The sequence below is a fragment of the Pagrus major genome, chromosome 10 (assembly GCF_040436345.1).
Source record: "Pagrus major chromosome 10, Pma_NU_1.0".
NCBI classification, from domain to species: Eukaryota; Metazoa; Chordata; class Actinopteri; order Spariformes; family Sparidae; genus Pagrus; species Pagrus major.
In genome coordinates this window covers 5,849,767-5,859,761 of record NC_133224.1, presented here as the reverse complement: position 1 = coordinate 5,859,761, position 9,995 = coordinate 5,849,767, and the positions used below count along the sequence as shown (strand labels likewise).

The following is a 9,995-nucleotide window of genomic DNA, read 5'->3' as shown; positions in this document are numbered from 1 at the left end:
TCAACATAGACAGCGGCGGTCACTCTTGGTCACTTCCTCCGAGGAGTGAACCACATTGGGGACAAACCCGCTCTTCACGCCCTCCCAACCCTCCTGGATTGTGATATCGCCGGACCGCACCAGGGCGAAGATGTCTCTGGTCAGCTCGGTGAAGGCATGTTCCACGTTGATGGCATCACGGGCCGACGTCTCGACGTAGCGCATCCCATATGCCCCCGCCAACTTCTCTGCTTCCTGGCGGGTCACCTAGAAGATCAAATGAGATGAGATGAAACTGTTACTATAACTATACGCCCTCTGAGTAGAAGTCTGTAGATCCAGATGATCTGGAACTGCCCTTTTTCAGCCAAACAATCCCAGGAACTAAGGATCGCAAAGTGTTTGGTTGCTCTGGTCCAAATCATTGGAGGAGTTGGGAAGCTTTTTGAGTTTTGCGTGTCTTTTTATGTGTCTGCAGCAGTAGTGAGAAATCAAACACAGGAAGAAGGTCTTGAAGGTCTTGTTGTTTCCAGTCCAGGTTAGAGCTTGTTTCATTCTCCGGCTAGCTGCTATTGATTCGGTTCATCTATGTCTATGTACGCAAAGCACACCTGACTACAGGAGCTGCTTAGCTCAGACTTGAAGAGTATGCCTCGTAGTTGGGTCAAGTCGAGGTCAGATGACGTTCCTACTACAAAGAAACTGCTCCAGAACGCTCCAGATTTTGTTTGGTATGGGGCCGAGAACATTTCCTTTTAAAAGGGTCTTGGTATCAGTGTTTTGGTCTGCACCATTGTGTGTTTAGTGTCTTCAGATCTCAGAAACAAATTGTACCAAAGGAGAAAAAGAACCAGATTCTGGTTCAGTTATTAAAGCCGACATTGTCACCAAATGGCTGACGGAAGTTCGAGTCACGCTGCTGGATATTTTTAAGGACACTTGGGGATATTTCCAGCTGTTTTCTGTGGCTACAAAACCAGGTGTTTTGGCCCCCACAAAGACATTTTCAGCTGTTTTTGTGGTGACCAAAACCGGGTATTTTTCACGGAAAGTTTGGCCATCTCCATCCGTGGTAGTGGCGACCAAAACAGCCAACCATGATGCTTTTTGCGCGTTAACCTAACCAGAGCATAAATGTTGTGACCAGAGAGAAATAGAAAATTCAATGGTCAATGGCGAGTACTTCCTTGTATCCAACACTTTAACCACTGAGGCTCTGTGCATGACAACCCTCACCAATGGCTGGCTGATTTATGACATGGTCACTTAAATTTGGTGGTAGATTGGAGATGAAATGGAGTGGGCTGGTTTATTTGATTTTAATCCTGCTCCGACAATATTGTGTTGAGTGCAGACAGGCTGTTGCGCGGGACATTTTTTCTGTGTCATCCTCTGATGTCTAAGTTTCAGTGGTGATATTTTTGCTTTCTGTCTGCCAGCTGCCTCGAGGGAATTAAATAAACCATGACAACTCGCTTCTGGTCCAAATGTGTGCTGATCTAAATTTGAACAAAAAGGTTATTTTTAACGCTGCAGACTGTATTACATAACATTTGAAACCGCCACCATCCTCAACAAAGCCCTTCGAATATTGTTCTGCTCACGTTTCCATACTGTACACACCTGGCGCTGTGCCTCCAGGTCGCATTTGTGCCCCACCAGGAGGAAGACGATGCTGTGCGGCTGGACGTGGCTGCGAGCCTCCTCCAGCCAATCGTGGACGTTCTGGAAGGATCGGCGGTTGGTGATGTCGAACAGGAGGAGCCCGCCCACAGAGTTGCGGTAGTAAGCCCTGGTGATGGACCTGCAGAGGTTGAAGATAAAGATCAGGATCAGAAGCAATCTATACAACTTGGCTCTTTTCCTTTTTCACCAAAGTTTGAGTGGCCCGATTTTGAATTTAACTAATTAATATAATGTGTGAAGCATTTGTTGTGTCTCTTACTAATTTAACTAAATATAAAATGGTAAATATCGGCAACACGCCAGATGGTGCAACGATACCAGTATCAACCATTAAAAATTAATATCAGTCGAGCCCCAGCTAGAATTGCAGTGTTTTGATTTTACAAAGCAAACACTGCAGCGCGTCCGGGAGGAGAAGCGCTGCTGGATTTTGACAAGATGTGACACACCAACCCTCTTCTGGTGCGCCCGTCTTCCCACAACATCCTCACGGAGAGAACGTCAACACAAATATAACGAGAAGCAAAAAATTACAGGCGTGTCGTGAAAGAGGAAGCTGGAGCGGACGCAGTAAGAGAGGAGGAGTATGTGGCAAAAATTCAGGACGAGGGAGTGATTCATTCGATTCGACGCGCACATGTATGTATAAATAGGACCACACAGATGAAACAACAGTGACTAAGATGAGATCCGCGTCGTCAGTAGGAGAAGAGAAAAGACGAGGCATATGAGGTGGATTTAAATCTGAGGCGAGGCACACGACACTGTCACAAAATCCCAAAATATGTAAAAATGTGTCAGAACTAGTGGATCCTAAATACTTTCCCAAAATGGCTACAGTGCATGAGTCAAAATGGCTACCACAGTCAATCAAAGTTCACTGTCAAGGAGGTTTAAACCTGCCACTTTCAAGATGAATAGACACACAGGAGAGACAGCTTATTACACATTTATTAAACTCCTTGTGGTGCTGTTTCAGGACAACGTTTAAGTCTGGGTTTATTCTATATTTCAGTTATTATACAACTGCGGCCAAATGAAGTGACTCTTACATTAATATAAATATTCAGATCACAGATTTGCCCTTCGGTTCTCGGAGAGACGTGTCACGGTTCCCATGGAGACACTTATCATGCTGACAGGTGAGACCAGTCCCCACCTGACAGGATGATGAGTAGGGCTGAATGTGTGAGTGGGAATGTGTGCAAGCATGTGTGAAAGATGCATTTTTAGGCTGTGAGATATGCATCAACCTGGCTTTATTACACCGCCTCTACATGCTGATGGGGAAAAATTTGCATTTTAGCAATTCCTGTACTTTTAAATGATGAGGTCAGGGTTTAAAAATGAAGGAATCAGATGTTAAACATTTGCCGAATTTACAAGAAGGCCCACATAATTAAGAATTTGTTGTAGACGGTGTTTCACAAAGTTTATAAAGTTTCTCCTGACGCAACATCTCCCAAAATTGAGTGATTTTTAAAGGGAGTCTGGGGACTTCATCCACAGGCAACAAAGAAGTAGACTGTATTGGTAACTGTTTGCTGTATTTGTAAAAATTTGACATGTTTACCAACAATAATATGTTCATACATTTAGTGTGAGGAGTGAGATCAGTTCAAACTGTGTTGAAACAACCGCTAAATGTTGGCAGCTAAGACACAGAAGCAGACAGGCGATGCCGAGCCAAACTGAAACTTTTTACAGGGAAATAAAGAACTTAATAAAGTGCACTGAATGCCGAATTAACAAGAAGGCCCAACTCGTTAAGCTTTAGTTGTAGACAGTGTTTCACAAAGTTTATAAAGTTTCTCCTGACTCAACAACTCACAAAATCGAGAGATTTTTAAAGGGAGTCTGGGGACTTTCTTCACAGGCGACAAAGAAGTTTCCTATATTAGTTACTGTTTAGTGTATTTGTAAACTTTTAAATGTTTACTGTCAATAAAATGTTGTCTTCTTTCACATATGTAATGTAAATGGTGAAATTTACATATATATAGTCTCTTATCACAATAACGATATATAACAAAACAAAATGACTTATGTCAACAGTGAAAAACAAAAAATTCCCCTTCAGACTTTTTACCCCCAAAACGTTTCTATGTTGTTCTTCCTCAGGCAGAATCGTGTGAATTCCAGCTTTTAGCAGCACTTTCATCTGTTTGCTCAGAAACAGCCCCTCTAGTCGTTTTTTCTCTGCTTGTTTCACCTCAAACCTCATTTGAATAACTGCTCTTTCCGTCGTGTCGGGTAGTAATTCAAGTTTTCAGACCTCCAGGCTACATTGTCAAGTTCAGAGCACTTAGTGTTCCCGAACATTTAAGCACTAATTCACAAAATACGCTTAGAAACTGAATTTTAGAGATAGAAACTAAACAATTTCTATGGTAGATAAAAGCGTCTTTCCTGGTTGCAATTCTTTGACACTATTTTTCTCTGATGTTAGCCTTTATTCAGACATCTAATCTTGTAATAATGTCATATATTCTTTATTTTCTGTTGATTTCCACGAGAAAATACATTATTTTCACGTTCCAGAAGAGGTGACAGGTCTCTGTTAAGGTCCACATGATGTGGGAGAACATTTCCGTCTTTCAGTTTCCAAATAAATCAGAATAAACCACGATAACCCACAAGTTCCTCATTTTCCTCCGTGTGTGAGGACATCTGTGGTGCTGATTCTGCACTGCATCTCCCAGAGGTCACCTGTCAGCAAAGCAGCATGTTGTGTGTGTTCACCTGCTGAATGAATGTCTCTCTCATTTATCAGTTAGCGTCTCATCCTGCAGTTCTTCTTCATGTGTTGACTTCAGCTGCAGCTATTAATTGATTAGTTGCCAACTATTTTAATAATCGATTAAACAGTTTGCAGATTTTTTAGGGGAAAGAAAAGTTAAAATTCTTTGACTCCAGCTTCTTTTTAACACAACATCTTTACTTTTACTCAAGTGTGACTTTGAGGTACATCCTCCTACCCAACAATATGTTTTGATTAGCTCAACCTCAACACGCTATAACATCTAAAAGCTGCTTACACATGAATGCATCAGTAAGAATTTTGTAATGACAACTTTAACTTTTGATGCTTTAGGTTTTGCTCATAATACTTCCATCTTATCTCAACCAAATGGCATAAATTACCATGTGTTATCTCACAATTTAGCACTAGGGGTTCTCAAAATTGAGAGATTTTATAAGGGAGTCTGGGGACTTTATCCACAGGCGACAAAAGAAGTTGCCTGCACTGGTTACTGTTCACTGTATTGACACCAAATGCCAAACTGACACTTTTTACCAGGAAAGAAATAATTGTATGTATTGCATTGAATGCCGAATTTACTAGAAGGCCCGAAGAGCTAAGACTTTGTCACTGACAGCATTTCACAAAGTTTATAAAGATCCTCCTGACGCAACATCCCACAAAACTGAACGATTTTTAAAGGGAGTCTGGGGACTTTCTCCACAGGCGACCATAAAACTGCTCTATATTAGTTACTTTACTGTATTTAGGCTATTTATACCTGTCTTATCCCCATCAAATGGCATAAGTGACCATGTGTTATCTCACAAGTCAGCACTAGGGTCACTCTGTGGTATTTTATAGTGACATCATGCAATAAAACACGGATATTAACGTCCATTAACACCCCGCCAGCTGTTCTCACCTGAAGCGCTCCTGACCCGCCGTGTCCCAGATCTGCAGCTTGATCCGCTTGCCGGGCTCGATCTCCACCAGCCGGGAGAAGAAGTCCACGCCGACGGTGGGGTCCGACACCTGGGCGAAGCGGCCCTCCGTGAACCGCCGGATCAGACACGACTTGCCCACCGTGGAGTCCCCGATGACGATCAGCCGGAACTGGTAGAGCCATATCGCCTCCATGACTGTCTGTCGCTCTCACCGCTGTCTGACTGTCTGTCTGTCTGTCTGTGTATGACAGAGAGAAACAGAAAGTGGATTTCAAATTATTTGAAGAGAAACTAAATACTCGAGTACTCTGGTGCAATGTTGTGGTAGTTGACAGGGCCGTAGCCAGGATATTAGACATGCTGAGGTCCTGCCCCCCATCCACCAACCCACCAACCCATCCAGAACATTTTGAAGACTACAGTATAAATCTATTTATTTCTCTGCATCTGGGCAAGTTACTTTCAAAATGCAATATATTACGTATATATGTTCTGACTGCCTGTCTGTCAGCGTTTCTGTATTTGTTGTGTTTTCTCACTTAGTGCAGCAGATTGATAAAGATGTTTCCTTTCATTCACTTGCTATTGTGTTGCAGCGAGCTCTCAGGGACTTTTCTCGTTTATAAATGTTTAAAAAAAACAACCGCATACATAAAATTTGCCGTGTAGAGTTTTGAGTCAGCTCGTCTCTGCGATGTGTTGTGATTTACTGATAATAAAACCACTCACGTCCTCTACCTTCATTATTTTCCCTCCAGTACACCCAGTGGGACTCTTTTGGCGCTAGATAATAAAACTCTGAAACCACGGTGCCTTCAGTCCTAAATGTTTGATATTCTTAGTAAAAAAAAACAACTTAAATCTCGCTGTAACATGAAGGACAACACTGCTGCGATATTAAAACAACACATATTCCTGGACCAGCTCAAATCTAACCTTTACTTGGCTGTTTGCCCACTCGTCCCCCCTCCCTCCCTCCACGGCTGCTCACTGTGCCTCATTGTGTCGGGTGGCGTGATTCAGTTAAAACCACGAGATATAAGAGAAAATCCTCTTACGGTTTTCTCGTCACTTGATGGCGTCGACTGATGTTTTAATGAGATTTTTTTTATGGATTATTGGCCGTCGTCTAATTCCCCTTTTTGATATGAGGCTTTGGCGTTCGATGGCGTGACTTATTCGGACTCCACAAAACTTTATGAACTACTTTTACTTTAATTGAGTATTTTGACTTTATTCTTTTATGATTTTTTTTTACTCCACTACATTTATCTGACGACTACATGATCAACCTTTGAAATATATTGTTTTGTTACATCAGTATACAGTAAAATATCGCCTACATGTCACAGTGTAGCAGTAAGTAAGTACAAGATACTTCTACTTTTGATGCTTTAAGTATTTTTATGTAACTAAAGGTTTAAGTACTTCCTCCACCTCTGGATGTGACACATAATAACCCTGTGTTGTCAAAGTGATATTGACCTCTTCCTCTGCTTTCCTTCACATTAATGATAAACAGGATTAACTCTTGACTGAACTTCAGGTGTGTTTTACTTGTAATAGAGTATTTTAAAGACCAGGGTACTTCTGCTTTTACCTAAGTACGTAAAGGAGCTGAGTACTTGTAACAAAAAGTGTAACACGAGAGCTCGGACGATGATCTTTTGATGCAAGTTAAGAGGAAGTGGATGTCAAACTGTGTGATTTTCCAGTGGTGGAAAGTAACTAAGTACAGTTACTCATCTACTGTACTCAAGAGAAATTTTGAGTAAAAGTAAAAGAACGATCACCTAAAGTACTTTATTGTGTACTTATCACTTAAATACTGCAGCTGGTGAAGGTGGAACTCATTTTAATTAATGTTATTTCAACTTAATGCATCATGTTTTATCTGCAAAGTAACTAGTATCAACTTTTCTCACATACAGCAGCTTTAAGTTACTAGTTACTCTGCGGGTTCAGATTACAAAATACAGTAAGTTAAGTGACAAGAACACATGAAGGCGTCAGTAATTATAAAACAATAATATAACAGTGATATATCATTCTTAGCTTGAGCAGGACTACTTTTACTTTGAGTACTTTTGTTACTTTTTTCTTTTACTCTCATACTTTTGCAGCACTTTTACTTGTAACAGAGTATTTCTACATTGTTTTACACTTCATACTGTAGTTTTTTAAGTGTTACTCCATCCAGCCTCTCGTGTCCACTGTCTCTCTCCACTACAGCCCTCCCTGGCCGGGCGGAGAGCCAGCCTCACGCAGCCTCACGCAGCCTCACGCAGCCTCCCATCAGCCCCCTCTGTGTCTCGGTGGAGTCGGGTTGCGTAGCTCGGTCGGTATGCAAACATGAGTGAATAGCAGCCTTATGGGCTCTCGCACCGGATGCAGTCTGGAGGCTCACACACATCTGCCTCCACAACATCATGTGCTGGACTTTAATCCTCATTATTATTATTATATCGTGTGTGTGTGGGGTTTTCAATAACATGACGTCGGGAATTAGACTCAAAAAACACGTTGAAAATGTTGAATGTGGACAGAAAAGCTTTCCAAATGTGGTGTGTAATAAAGATTAGGATTCCTACCGCAGGCTATTATTAGATCAGAGCACGTCAGGGCTTCAAACAGGCCTCGTGCTCTCCTAAGGAGCCACGTTAAGGCTTCATGATAATAAATAAGAGAGGAACAGACTGGAAGTGCTTTAAAAAAATTTAAAAAAATCAGCCTACTTGGAGCAGGAGTGCAGTTTAGGCCGGAGTGGTTCGCTCTTCCTGACGCTGCGTCCTCAGGACCAGGCTGATGTGGGCTCCATGGCACCGACGAGTCTGTCTGGATCGACCCTGCAGAACAACCGAGAGCTCCGGGAGTCGATGTTCGTCTCGCAGCCCCTGAATAAACAGATCCTGGTGTGCAGCAGCAGCAGCAGCAGGCCCTGGAGTCAGGGCTGATCTCCTTCCTTCACGTCAGGCCCCGATCGAGAGCTGAGGGGGGGGGGACGCATCCAGAGCAGGTGCGATATGGAAGAAAAAAAACCCGGATCGTGCGCTTTTCTCTCCACCGGAGCCACGAATAAAACCTCCCCGACGCCTGTGCGCTCTGCTCGGGTGTCCGTGAGGGCAGGATGCCGGCTGTCAGAGGGGAATCCCGCGGTGTCGTGTGTGTGTTTGCTGTGTGTTTGTGGGCTTTCGCTGCTGATGAAATGGCAGCAGTAGCAGCAGCATCATATAGCCTGACTCATCCCGCATCAGTACCACTACCGTAAAGGACCGTGGAGAGGCGCACGGCGACTGTGGCGAGGAAAATAACAGGCGGGGGGTCCATTTAAACATATGATGAGGACATTGTGGCTGTTTTTATTGGTTTAAAATGTCAGAATAAGAGACAGGAATACTTTAAATAAGAGCCTGGGTGTGTTTCAGTGAGTAAACAAAAGTCGAGAGAAGATTAAAAAGCGTCAGACACAAACACAAGTGTAGTTTGGGGGAATAATATTACGGTGTTTTTATTATTATTATTGTTTCCACTGTGGTGTTTGTGTTTCAAGCTGCTCAACAACAGGGAAGCTGCACACTCACTGCGCCGGCACTAGTGCGCAGACACGGAAGTGCACGAGCTGCAAGCTGGGAAGTGTAGTTTTTACACCTTCAACACAGAGTTTTGAGTTTTTGTGGGTGTGTGTTGGATTTTGTTCACTTGCAGTGAAATTACCTAACTCAATCTAATAAACTGTACTTTTTCTTGTATTTTTTGTTATTATTAAGTGATAATAAGTTATTTTTTTAGCATATAATTAAGTTTAATAGATTTAATTCCAGTGTTCATGAATGTGAATGTGGATGGGTGTGGGTTGAGGGGCATGACATCAGCATTTCTAAAATCCTGGCTACAACCCTGGTTAACACTTAAAGTTTATTTAGTTTGATGTTTGTATTTTTAAAGGAGGCCAATCAACATTTTGGGTAAACACAGAGCTTCGAAATGAATCTGTGAGAGTCGACAGTAGCAGTCATGGAGTATCGTGTGTTTCCAAGTTAAGAGAGTGGTTTTATCTTTCTGTTTGTTTGATTTTTATTATTATAATGTTTAATATCAGGAACAAATTCAACGCAAAAGTAAAACTGAAGTAACAAAAAAATACCCTTAACTGAAGTAAGTATAGATTAACAACACAGTTTGTGTTTTTTGTGGAAAGATTTTTAATCAGAAGAGAAATAAACTGAATAAACAAACTTAAAGGACAACAACATTTCATCCTGTTTTACTTTGTTTACATGTGGCGGACCCTGCCACCTTTCTACCTTCAAACAGTGTTCTGGGGACTTTATTTTCCTCTGAGAACAGCTTGTTTGTTCACTAATGGAAAAGATAAATATTCCTGTGTCTGTATTATTATTAATATTGTAAAATTCTGAGTTTGAATTTCTTCTATAAATCTACGTAGTGCCCCTTTAAGGTGAAGCGTGACACAAAAGGAAAAACACTTAAAGTTTAGAGGTTTTTTCCACCAGTGTGCTTTTCTAAGTTGCGCCACATGATTAACTAATGAGTTCATTTAAATTCAGGTGCACCCAATAAACTACACACACACACACACACACGCACACGCACGCACGCACACACAGTATGGGGGCGTG

General features: G+C 42.0%; 1 protein-coding gene across 1 annotated transcript; it reads right to left on the bottom strand.

Moving 5' to 3' along the window:
* Positions 1 to 5,548, bottom strand: rab39bb (RAB39B, member RAS oncogene family b). Its single transcript, XM_073475106.1, has 3 exons — positions 5,334 to 5,548; positions 1,603 to 1,783; positions 1 to 246 (listed from the first exon to the last, which is right to left on the bottom strand). Exons 1-3 carry the CDS (start codon positions 5,546 to 5,548, stop codon positions 1 to 3), a joined length of 642 nt encoding a protein of 213 aa, XP_073331207.1.
* Positions 5,549 to 9,995: the final 4,447 nt, after the last annotated feature.

Bases quoted from the DNA above. Each gene is read 5' to 3' on its own strand.
- rab39bb (XM_073475106.1), bottom strand. From the start codon at position 5,548: ATGGAGGCGATATGGCTCTACCAGTTCCGGCTGATCGTCATCGGGGAC. The intron at 1,784-5,333 runs GTGAGAACAGCT...CAACCTCTGCAG, and splicing joins GCGGGTCAGGAGCGCTTCAG to GTCCATCACCAGGGCTTACT. The intron at 247-1,602 runs GTGTGTACAGTA...TTGATCTTCTAG, and splicing joins ACCTGGAGGCACAGCGCCAG to GTGACCCGCCAGGAAGCAGA.